At 42.7% G+C, this 12,852-nt stretch overlaps 1 protein-coding gene across 1 annotated transcript in view; it reads left to right on the top strand.

The window, feature by feature from the left end:
• The window catches only part of atad5a (ATPase family AAA domain containing 5a), a 49,623-nt gene that overhangs the window by 28,045 nt on the left and 8,726 nt on the right, over window positions 1–12,852 (top strand). Inside the window, exons 16-22 of the mRNA XM_078529059.1 lie at window positions 1,082–1,258; window positions 1,737–1,882; window positions 4,551–4,644; window positions 5,834–5,898; window positions 10,229–10,409; window positions 10,875–11,071; window positions 11,722–12,620. Of these exons, the coding sequence (XP_078385185.1) occupies window positions 1,082–1,258; window positions 1,737–1,882; window positions 4,551–4,644; window positions 5,834–5,898; window positions 10,229–10,409; window positions 10,875–11,071; window positions 11,722–12,620 (1,759 nt within the window). The remainder of the gene's footprint in view (window positions 1–1,081; window positions 1,259–1,736; window positions 1,883–4,550; window positions 4,645–5,833; window positions 5,899–10,228; window positions 10,410–10,874; window positions 11,072–11,721; window positions 12,621–12,852) is intronic.

Below are 12,852 nucleotides of genomic sequence, written 5' to 3'. Positions count from 1 at the left end.
GCTCTGCAACTAAAATGATATCACCAATGAACACTTTCCTCAGGTCAGTTTACTTAAGCTGTTGGCTTGCAAGCAATTTTAAGGCTCTTTTACTTTGAAGTAATCATTAAATTATTCAGCTCATCATGGCTGTGCCATTGACCCCTCGCTTTATAGATCCTGTGTAGTTGCCTGCACCGTTAAACATGACCTAACCAGGCCAAGTTCAGTCAGATGTATTGGAATCCGAGAATTTCCTGAGTTCACAACAGCATATCATAACATGGTTGAAATGAGAAACCATTCTGTATGTGTGCAAATTATGGCCAGGATTTTCCCGTCGGCGATTTGGGGGCGGGGCCCGCTTGCCGACAGGAAAATGACGCGGGATGATCTCGGGAGGAACCCCCGACGTCATCCCGGTCCCTTTAAATTTTCAGGAAGGCGGGCGGACAGCGAAATCAGCTGTCCACTCGCCAACCTGTCAATGGCCAATTAAGGCCATTGACAGGCTAATTAAGATAATTAAAGACCTTCCTGTCCAACCTTAAGGCTGGCGGGCAGGCCAGGAGCCCCAGCGGGCTTCTGATAAAACATGAAACCTCATCCACTGGCGGGATGAGGTTTCATGTCCGTTTTTTAAAAGTTTCATAAAGTTAATGTGTTTCTTATTAACATGTCCCATCTCGTGTGACATTGTCACATGAGGGGGACATGTTAATAATTTTAATCTTTTTCTATTTTTGGTGTTTTTTTTTACCTGTCAGTGATCTCCCTGAGATAGCACTTGGTCTCAGGGAGCAGTGCGCTCTTTTGTGCGCATGCACGAGAAAGCGCACTTTGACAGCTGGGGAATCCCTCCTCCACCCCCTGCACAGGAAGCGTATAGCGCTTCCTGTCGGGCAGGCCGCTGGGCGGGCCTTAATGGCAGCGGGCCCCATTTCGGTGGTGGGGGTCAGCTGTCCGCCCGCTGCCGAGCCGGTGGGGCCTGCCCGCCATCCAAGGGCAAAATTCTGCCCTATAGCTCCATTGGGCCCATTTACGGGAGCAAGCTGAATCGTTTCTTTTGGCTGTTAAAATGATTTGACCCTTGTTTCCACAGAGAAAGCAAACTCTCCGAGAAAAGTGGTCTTGTCGCCCAGGAAGGCACCCCAGTCCCCGAAGGGAAGGGGCTCAAAGAAGAACCTAACGCCCATGTCTTTAGCCAATTTCTTCAGAGGCCCGTCGAAACCTAACAGAAGTGAAGAAACAGAAAAACTTGAAGATAAGGAGATGAATGGTATGTGCCTTCTCGACTCTGCCAGCACCCATCAAGTAATGCAGCGTAACTCCGCGCAGCATGGCCTCAATTGGAACTTTGTTGTGTTTGGAAATCACAGGTGGTGTCGCTCTGTGACACAGGATTTCAAAGTCCCACCCTAGAAATATTTCCCAAATTCCTGTGGGGGAAGCTGCCTGACCCTCTGTGGGAATGTGGGAGATCGTGATTGCAAATACTCCTGTGAAGTGCATTTGAATCTCTTACTACTTTAAAGGTGCTACATAAATGGAAGTTGTTGCTTTTGTAAAAATGGCAACTTTTTTTTTAAACAGGAAAACCAGTTTTCACACACAGTGTTGTTGCTTAAGCTACTAAATGTCTAGCATTATTTTTTGAGAGTTGTGCATAAAAGAAATCTGGCCAGACTTCAAACTATACTTGGTGATGAAACTGAGAATTAGAGGAAAGTTGCTGAAGATTTCCCTGCTCTTTTTAGACAAACCACGGAAGAATTATAAGGCCCAGAAAAGCAGCCCCCAGGTTACAGATGTAACTAGGGTTCCCTCCGTGTCTGGGAGCAAAGACACAGGCTCTGAAGAATCCAGCAGAAAAAGTGCCACGTCACTCATCCTGTTTGAGGAGGTATGTTTGCAAACATTCACTACAGTCAAGCCCACCTGAATGCATAACTGGTAAAAAGAATAAAAAGATAAAATCTCCATGCACGGCACCTCTTCTATCTTTTCCAACGATAGTTCTCCCTGTCAGATGAGTAAAGCATTTCAATAAATTGCAGAAGTTTGGAGTTATTGGTTTAAATGTAATACTGCTTTGTTAAAACTGATGTCTTCATTGTGTTCAGCTGTCTAGGCCCTAAGCTCAGGAATTCCTTCCCGAAACCTCTCCGTTCCTCTACCTCTCCCTTAAGACGCTCATTAAAACCTACTTTTGTGACCAAATATTTTACTTGCCTTAATATTTACTTTTGTGGCTCTGTCACATTATTCTTGATAATGCTCCTATGAAATGCCTCAAGATGCTTTACTATGTTAAAAGATACTTTATAAATGAAAGTCGTTAGTTTTGAGTGTTTTTTGCCTAGGTGTGATAGTAACCGACCAGTGATGCTTCAATGTCTTTCACCTCATGAACTGTAGCGACTCAGCATTTTTGGTAATCAGTGTGCTCTTCATTTGATGTGAAAAAGGCCTCTTCAGGTGCTAATGTTTGAGTTTTGTGATGGACATAATGTATCCATGTTTTAGCAGCGTCCAAACTCCTAGGCTCTATGAATAATAGAATCATTGAGGAAGGTTCTTTCTCTTGCAAGTAATTGCAATGCTGAACGGCCCAACATTTCCCAGAGTGCAGATCGCAAAGCTGTTAGGTTAACAACTGTTTTTTAATGAGCTGTTGTGCGCCACTGTATTGTGTATATTGTAACCAGATGACACACACACACTTTCAGTCATCCCAATCCAGTTTACATTCCATTGCTAGTTTTTACGCAACTTGATACAACAAGTAAAATGACTAAAAGAATAGAACAGGTACGGGAATTAAAATTACCTGGCAAAATCATTGCAGGTACAATACCTAAAATACGGCTGTCTGAAAACTGGAATTGTCCAGAAATGGACATTTTTGTAGCAGAGAACTTTATTGTTTGAGCCATTGCACACTGGTTTTTGTCTGCTTGAAAAATGCTTGCCAGTCTTGAACCGGAGCAGCCATGCTAAAAGGCTGCTAATTGACATGCTGTCGTACATTAGGTTATCTTGAGAGTACCTTCGACCATGACTGTCCACAAAGAAGAAAATACATCGATTTGAGTAAAGCAATTTCAGTAACCGGACATTTTTGAAATGGCATGCTGGTCAGACATTGCACAGATGACTGGATTCTGGGAACCCCATCCTGGATTGGCTCTAGCTTGGACCATGAGGAGCTTATCAACGCTCACTATATATCTGATTCTGTTTAGCAACATGCTCTCAAAATGTAAAAAGCCAGACATACATCAAACTGCTAACTGAAGATCGATGTTGCATGAGAACTGGATATAAACTTGACATATTGAACTCTCTGTGACTGAACCTATTGCATGATAACAAAACGTGTCAACTCCGAACAACACGCCAGGTGGGACGTCCAAAATCTGGGAAAATCCGAAATCCCACATGGCCTCATGTCCAAAATCCAGCACCCTTGGGTATCATACCTGAATTCTTTTGACAGTTTTCCTTTGCATACGTAGGAAATGAAATTACACTCCATAAAACTAGACGTGCTAAAGATCTGCAGTGGAGATGTCCCAACTGCAGCAGTGGTCACACAGATGTCCAAGTTTGGGTAATCCCGGGCTCTTGAGTCTAGAAGATGAAGGGACGATCTAATTCTGGTGTTTAATAGATTGAATAAAGAGAAACTATTTCCTCTGCTGGGAGAGTCCAGAACAAGAGGGCGTAATGTTAAAATTAGAGCTAAGCCATTCAAGGATGATGTCGGAAGCACCTCTTCACACAAAGGATGGTGGAAATCTGGAACTCCTTTTTTCTTTTTCCCAAAAATGCTGAGGCTGGAGATCAGCTGAAAATTTCAAAACCAAGATTGATGGGTTTTGTTAGACAAAGGTATTAAGGATTACAGAACCAAAGCAAGTTGATGAGGATGTAGAACAGCCATGATCTAATTGACAGCCTTGAGAGGCTGAATAGCCTCCTCCTGTTCCAGTGAAGGCCTTTCCCTTCACACGTTGGTTTGTCCGAATTGAATTTTGAGTTTCAGAGAGGCTGTTCTTAACACTTGTTGTATTACTGCATACATCCTAAATCAAAACTCCATGACCTGTTGGTATCCGCTGCTCGAGATCCATGTGAGTTAATGAGGACATCGATTTAGACTTTACATGTGGCCTGTGAGTTTACTTTCAGTGCGCCTAAGTGGATGCAAAGAAGGAAAGCTTGCATGGTCCTGGTTTAAATGAAACTAGGCACTAGGTGAATTGCTCATTCGAAGAGCTGGTGCAGACATGATAGGCCAAATGGCCGCCTTCTGCACTGTAACAATTCTGTGTGCATTTGTGCATAAGCATGTACTTCTACACTTAAACACACACGTTTCTGTGTATATGCAATCTCCCTATCAATTTCAACCTACTGTACAGTACAGGACCTCAGAATGAACCTGGTCATTTCTAAGAGTGAGACACTGCATCGTAGTTTCTACCCACTGCACAACTCGCCAAGCTCTCTACTGCTTGTTGCTTTTAGTGATGGTCATGCTGCTCATTCTGTTTTTTTTCTAACAGGTAGATGTAATATTTGATGATGATGCTGGATTTCTAAATGCAGTTAAGACCTTCATGGCAACAGCGAAGCGGCCAGTTATACTCACCACCACTGGTAAGTATCTGTGATGCATTCTATTTAAAGCTTAGATCACACGGCTTCATTTCCTTGTGCTGAGTGATTAACAGTCAGATAGCAATGGTTGGGGAATTTCCATGTCTTTCTGCCTGCAATAATTAGTTACTTTGTATTCCATCTATCTCTTCACACACACACACACACACCAGTTATTTGCATGCGGTTACTAAAAACTTAAAGGTTATTCCTTTATTTCTCCACCTGAGGATTCGAGGATCTTTGAGCATTGAAACTAATATCTTTTTACAGTAGATCAAAATGTTGAGGAATATGGGACCCTTGACTTTATCAGTTGAGGCATGGAGTATAAAAGCAAGAAAGTTGATGCTAAACCTTTTATAAATCTTTGATCTTGGAATATTGTGGCCAATTCTGGGCACCACAATAAAAGGATGTCACGGTCTTGGAGAAGGCGTAGAAGAGATTTAGGAGCATAGTAGCCAGAATGAGGGGCTTCAGCCCAGTGGGGAGATTGGAGAAGCTGAGAGCATTCTCCTTTACTACAGAGAAGGTTTAGGGGAGACTTGATAGTTGTGTTCCAAATCATAAGGAGCTTTAGTAGAGTAGATGGGAACATGGACATCAACCCTGAAGAAAAGATTGAGTACTGAAGTGGGGTTGTATCGCATCATCTTTTTCATGACGTTTTAAACTGAGATCCTGTCACTGTTCAGCTTAAAAATCCTGTATTACAATGTGAATAATATGGAATTAGATTGAGATGAGGACAGAGGGAATTATAATCTAAATTAGTACTGAGGCAGGGTTAGCACTAATACGGAACCCTGATCAATACAATGGTGAGCAGTCAGAGTGAGAGAAACCATCACACATTTAGTAAATTCTTCCCAACTTGAGATGGGGAATCTGAGTGGAAACTTGTGGGCACGTGTCTCTGTTCTACCAAACTACAATCTAGTAGTTGCCCTAAAATGGGTTGTTCTACTTTTTAAAATAATGGTCTTGATGCGTCTCCCAGTTGTAACATTGTGCCATCTGTACCTGGTCTGTTTGCTGTCATATGCCACCTGCAGCCAGTCAGCAACATGGGGAAGTTCCATTGACAGCTGGTTGGTGCTTTGTCACGTGTGTACACCTCTGTTGAAATATTACACTTTTAAAAATTGAATGGTTATCAGCCCTTGTGTTTGTTATTGATCCTTAGATCCCAACTTCAGTTTAATGTTTGAGTGCTGCTTCGAAGAAATCTGCTTTAAAGTGCCATCGTCAGTAAGTTTCTTCAGTTTTTTTTTGTTTGTTTGTTGTAGTTTGTAATGAAACATCTTAAGTTCTCAAGTGTCCCTGGCCAATAAACTAACACAGAACAAAATAGCTCCTCAGGTTATTATCTCATTGCTGTTTGTAGGACCTTGCGATGCACAATTTGACGGCATATTGCTATTACAACAATAATTACACTTCAAAAAGTAGCTCATAGGCTGTAAAATGCTTTGGGACTTCCTGAGTTCATGAAAGTGCTATGCAAATGCTCATGGCACAAAACATGGAAGTATTGTGAACTGAGGGGGATAGTGATGAACTTAAAGGGGACATAGGCAGGCTGGCTGAATGGGCTGACATGTGACCGATGAAATTTAATGTCAAAATGTGAAGTGATACATTTTTGTAGGGTAGGAAAAACTAGGAGAAGCAATGTAAAATAAACAGTGCAATTCTAAAGTGGGTGCCGGAACAGAGAGACCTGGGAGTATATGTACACAAAGCATTGACGGTGGCAGGGCAGGTTAAGCAAGTGGCTAAAAGGACATACAGGATCTCGGGCTTTATAAAAAGAGCAATGGAATACAAAAGCAAGGAAGTTATGATGAACAGTTATGAAATACTGGTTTGGCATCAACAGGGGAATTGGGTCCAATTCTGGGCACCACATTTTATGAAGGATGTGAAGAGAGGGTGTAGGAAAGGTTTACGAGGCTGATTCCAGGGATGAGGGACTTGAGTTACAAGGATAAATTGGGGAAGCTGGGATTGTTCTCTTTAGAGAAGAGAAGGTTAAGAGGAGATTTAATTGAGCTGTTCAAAATCATTAAGGGTCTAGATATTCAGTTCGGCCAGCGGGTGCGCACTGGAGTCGGCTGTGCACCCACCGAACTGTCAAAGGCCTATTAAGGCCATTTAAATATCAATTAAAATGCTTAACTGAGCTGCCCGTCCAACCTTAAGGTTGGCGGGTAGGCGAAGAGCCCAAGTAGCCTTCACATTTGTCATGAAACCTCATCCATGGGCAGGTTGAGGTTTCATGAAGATTTTTAAAGTTTAAGAAAATTTTTCAATAAAATTCATTGAAATGTCCCAGCTCATGTGACACTGTCACATGAGGGGACATGTCTTAATTTTTTTCTGTCTTTTATTAAAATTTTTAAAAATCAAACTAATCTCCCTGAGGCAGCTCTTTGCCTCAGGGAGATTTCTACGTTCCTCACAGGCCCTGACTCAGCCTACTCCCCCCAGCCTGCACAGGGAGCACTCAGCGTTTCCAGGTGCGCATCACGCTGGGCCGGCCTTAATTGGCCCGCCCACGTAAATTGGGGGCGCACAGCCGATCGTGGGCGGCAATTTGCTGCACGCCCGCCCGCTCCCGTCCAACCCCCCTGACGTGGAGAAAATTCTCCCCTAGATGTGGTCTCACCAATGCCCTGTACAGTTGTAGAAAGACTTCCCAACTTTATATTCCATCCCCCTTGCTATAAAGGCCAACATTCTATTTGCCTTCCTAGTTACTTGCTGTCCCTGAATACTAACTTTTTTGTGATTCATGTATGAGGGCACTCAGATCCCGCTGTACCACAGCATTCTGTAACCCTCTCCGTTTTTCTATTCTTCCTACTGAAGTGAATAACCTCCTGTTTTCCTGCATTATACTCCATCTGCTAATTTTTTACCCACTTACTTAACCTACCTACATTCCTTTGTGGACCCTGTGTCCTCCTTGCTTTTCCACCTATCTTTGTATCGTCAACAAATTTAATTACAATACGCTCAATCCCTTCATTCAAGTTTTATTATAAATTGTAGATAGTTGAGGGCCCAGCCCGGGTCCCTGTGGCGCTCCACTAGTTATAGTTTGTCAACCTGAAAATTGATCCATTTATCCTGACTCTTTTCTGTTGATCAGTTTTGTTAGCTAACCAATCCTCTACCCCCAACACTATGCACTCTTACTTTTTTATGGTAGCACCTTATCTAATGCCTTTTGGGAATCCAAATACACTATAACGTTGGTTCTCCTTTATCCACACTCATCCTCAAAGTACTTAAATAAATTTGTCAAACACGATTTCCCTTTCATACAATCAAGTAGACTCAACATGGTTTTTATTATGATTTTCTAAATGTTTTGCTACTACTTCCTTAATAATGGATTTCAGCATTCTACCTATGGCAGATGTTGGGCTAACTGGCCTATAGTTTATTTTCTGTCTCCCTCCTGGTGGATGCAGATTCAATTGTGGCTTTCAAAAGGGAATTGGATAATTACCTGGAGATAAAAGGTTTGCAGGGTTACAGGGAAAAGGCGGGAGATTGGAACTTGCTGAATTGCTCTTACAGAGAGCCAGCATGAACTCGACAGGCCAAATGGCAACCTCCTGTGATATATCAACTTTATCATTCTATGTTCTTGTTACTTATTTCTGAGTATTACAGAATTCTCATCTCCCGCTTTCTCACCTTTCCTGCAGGCATTGACTGACTGGTGCTGAGGTATAGTCTTATGGGCACATTTAGCTCTTCAGTCCTTCACCTGAGTGTCAGAAAATTCTCAGTTCAAAAAGTGGGACCCATGAAATATATTTGAAAGCCTACACACAAGCTGCAATTTAAAATATAGATAACCAGTTTATATCCATGCTGTGAGGATGAGTACGCTCTCTCCATGTGTTTACAACTATTTTGGTCATAATATCTGACTCTGTAAACTGTGACAGAAATAAATCAATTTGTGGCTTCCCTACGTTCTCCTCACTCATCCCATTGTTGGTTTGAAGAAGTTAAACTTCATTCTCTCCATCGTACCACGTGCAGTAAGAAATCCTGTGATAGAAAATGACAAGTTATCTCTCGGGTGACTTACAGGATTTAACTGATTTGTGTAACCTGTTTACAAAACTGCTTCAAAGCTCAGGCAGGAATTATTCAGCATACTATTGCAGATGATACTATTAACCATAGAATGGGAGTCATGTGATAGATGCAATGCCTTATTTTCAGAATAGTCATCTGGAAAGGGCATCCCTGGTGGTTTCAAATATGGGTACAATATCTGTTTTCCCAGAGTCTCCTCAAGCGTTGCATTAACTATAGATAGCGAATAACCAGCAAACCCACCTCTGGCACCTCTACTTTGGCTTTGTGAGTAGCACAAGGAAATGACTCTTGCCTTTTAAAATCTTCTCGTAAGTCGAATATCAGTTACTGGTATCCACTCCCTACCTATCATTTACCATCCTGATTACATAGATAAAAGCAAAATACTGCAGATGCTGGAAATCTGAAACAAAAACAGAAAATGCTGGAAAAACTTAGCAGGCCTAACAGCATCTGTGGAGAGAAAGAAACACAGAGTTAACGTTATGAGTCTTTATGACTTTTCTTCAGAGCTCTGAAGAAGCCATAAGGACTTGAAACGTTAACTCTTTTTTTTTCCCTCTCCACAGATGCTGTTAGACCTGCTGAGTTTTCCCAGCATTTTCTGTTTTTGATCCCTATCACAAACCAGAGTTAATCCAGAACAAAGCATGTGTGGGACACTAAGATAAAAGCAAAATGTGTGGGACACTGCCTAGCTTCATTTATTGTTTGCATTCCGTAATTGCTGTTTGGTGATTAAAGTTACATCGTCTTTCGTTTATGATGTATTTGTCTTCATTCACATGCTAGGATATTCATTCATTGGCATTGACCCCTGAAATTGGGGAATTCTTGATTAGTTTCCAGTGTAAGCCTGGTGGGGAAGTGGAGCGCAGTCCCCTCCATTATGACAGATAATGGGGGATCCAGAACATAACCAGATGCTGCTAACCGCCCAGTTAAGGCTGTTGTTTTCACCAACCATCCAAGGCCATATGTTGAAATATGAAGTGCTTTCACCAAGCCTCGCATTGAGCTTTTAAAACTCACATAAGATTACCTTATTTTATCAAAGTGAGTATTGACGCCACTGTGTTGGCCAATAAGTCAAACATTGGTGGGACTTGTGGCTGGACTCGCAGCAAACAGTCTATTTTACAACGAACAGCCCATTGAAGCAGAGTCTCTATGAACTGCAGCAAACAGAACCCATCCTGAAACTACAACATAGCCTTCCAATAAAAGCAGGATTATTTCTCCAGTAAATGCAGTGAGTTGGAGGATAGTTACATTAAACAAATTATGTGCGTGGAATCAATCCCAGTTACTGACTGCACAGCTGTCTCCAGGCATGATTGACAGGGGAATTGCAATCATCTCCAAGCTGGCTGATACTCATGACATCACTACATATGCAGCCTTGTTTTGTTCCATGAAAATAAGGGTATTGTTTTCTGTTCTTTTACACCAGGCAAATGTTGCCAGCTACCTCCAGCTCTTGTGCCTAGCTGAAAATTTAAGAACTGATACTAAGGACCTCACTGCACTACTTGCTCTTAATAAGTGTGACATACGACAGAGCATCCTCCACTTGCAGTTCTGGGTGAGAACTGGAGGTGGCTACCAAGTGGATAAGCCTCTCCCTGCTGAAGGTAAGTGAAACCTGAATAATGTTCAGTCTGGTTCTTCCCAAATGAGATTCATATTTATAATACTGAATCAAGAATTTTGAATTACTTTGACCCACAGTGCTGTTAGGTGTACCTATACCACATGGACTGCAGCGGTTCAAGAAGGCAGCTCACTACCACCTTCTCAAGGGCAACTAGGGATGAGCAATAAATGCTGGGCCCAGCCAGCGAAGCCCACCTTCCGTGAATGAATTTTAAAAAAATAGCAGCTCCCAACCCAACTAGTGAAATTGCTGTATTGCTGTGAGACATGAGGGGCCTTAAATGAGATCCCATATGTCCCACAAGATCATTACAGAGGTTGATATTGTGTTTCATATCTAGTATAATGTGTAATTGTTTCAAAATTAAAAATGTACTTTTTATTTTTTTTTAAAAAAACGTTCTTTACCTTTTTATGTGGATTTCATCATTGTTCAATTGAAGAAATGAGTATGGTTCCAAGCCCAGATCGAGAAGAATCAGTTGGAAATGCTGATGCTGCTGAAGACACCCTGGAGAATTCATCAAAGAACGGCTCCATTGTTCAGGATGTTCCCAAATGTAGCGCAGGATGCACAGAGAACCTGCTTGGCTTAAAACACACTACTGGATGTTCAAGTGATCTCTTTTCCATGTTCAAGGTAACTGTTCCCCGCTATCAAATATAAACCGTTATTCCCTTGTTTGAGGTACATATGTGAGGGGCGAGATACTGGGGGTGGTGGAGTGGTAGGGCAGCCACCCTATAGGGAGTCAGCACCTTCACAGAAAGGAGGAGGCAGCTTAAAACTGGAAGATTAGTTAAATAGCTGATCGCCTGAACCTTCTAGTTGGCCCATCCAAACAGTGGAAAAGTAGGAACCAAACTAATGGCCAGCATACCACCTGCTGGTCGGAGGCCGAGAGTCAGGTTAACGATCTGGCTGACTAGAAGTGCCTCATAATGGAAAGAACCCAGAGACAAGACAAGCCTGCTAGAGACTGGCAAATATAAAACTCAGCTGTGAGGAATCACCACACACCGGTTGTAAGGTATTACCTCGAGGGAGTCAAATGTGGCACCCTGGACAGACAGTAGCAGAAGAAATAGTTTACCTTGTACATGAGTAGATACAAGAAACTTTTAAGTAGTGAACCCAAATTTTTTTTTAAAAATAGCTTCTGTGTTGAGAACAGCCTGCAGTGTAGATTTCCTCTGAAGCTCTGACACATTGAGAGGGTTACAGCAGGTGCTCCAGTGACTCTTCTTAATACTGGTCTGTATCTGTATGGTTTGTGATTTGCCTTTCAGCAGGAGGTCATTTCACTGGAGCAGTGGAGAAGTCAAGTGCAGATTCTCCTGGAGTTCCAGAGGAGACGGCTGGACTTCATATTCCATAACTTGGCGTTTCTTCTGCCTCTGCCAGTCCGAGTTGTCCCTGATCCAGCGGGGCCTGAAAATCTGATTGCAGAGGACGCTGAGCCTTCCGTCTGCAATCCCGCATGTACAGCAGGAAGAAGGCTTCAGGATGGTAACGCATCAGTCGATGCCAGCCCTGTAAAAATCTCGAGCAGAACGAAACGACACAGAAAAACCGTCTTGTTCGATGACAGTGACTTGTTTGACACAGAGCTGAATGAGAGCGATACCTTTGTGACTTTACCAAATGAAATTCCTACCTCACCTTGTGTTGCTGGAAAAGCAGCAGAAAGCCAAGCTAGCGGAGTGAGTGGGGATGGTCCCTCCAGGAATGAGACTGATCCCTCCAAAATTACTGAAAAGAAGCCAAGGACACTAGCGGAACAAAAGTGTTGTGAGGCGGTATCTTTGTGTCTCGGATCTCTGGCCGAGTTCACAGACAGTATCTCGTTCTTGGACTGCTGTCTACACAGAGGTGCGGTTGAGAGAGAGGGTTCATGTGGACAGAGTGGTTATCACTGGGCTGCCGCAGAGATTAAAAATGGCATGTTGGATGAGGGGGGTGTGGAGTCGGGAGATTGGTGGTCCTCCCACAGCTTTGGGGAGATGAGAGCGACTGTGGAAGCCTTGAGCTGGAAGAAGTGTCGGTCGCAGATTCAACAAATCGTGGATCCTTCAGTTACCAAGTGCGAGGAACCAGCGAAAGACCCAATGGAGGAGCTCACCCTTCACATTCCAAATCACCAAAACCATAATGCTGTGTTCACACAGTTTTCCCGTTATCACACCAGGTATGTTTGACGCTTATAACTGCATTTTAAAATTATTTAATTCACTGGATTGCACCAGGATACTATTTTTTTATGTTATTACAGTTCCCTATGCATATATACCTCCCCTTCCCCCCACTCCTATATATAGTTGTGGAGGGGAAAATTTGGAACTTGTTTCTCAGTCTGTTGCAATGCATCACTGTATAACTTTTACTTAGCAACCCTGTCACCAGCGTTGTCTCTAATAACC

Source organism: Cetorhinus maximus, chromosome 24 (assembly GCF_964194155.1).
Source record: "Cetorhinus maximus chromosome 24, sCetMax3.hap1.1, whole genome shotgun sequence".
In the NCBI taxonomy this organism is placed as follows: domain Eukaryota; kingdom Metazoa; phylum Chordata; class Chondrichthyes; order Lamniformes; family Cetorhinidae; genus Cetorhinus; species Cetorhinus maximus.
Note: the sequence above shows the minus strand (reverse complement) of the source record. Positions and strands in the feature narration are given on the sequence as shown.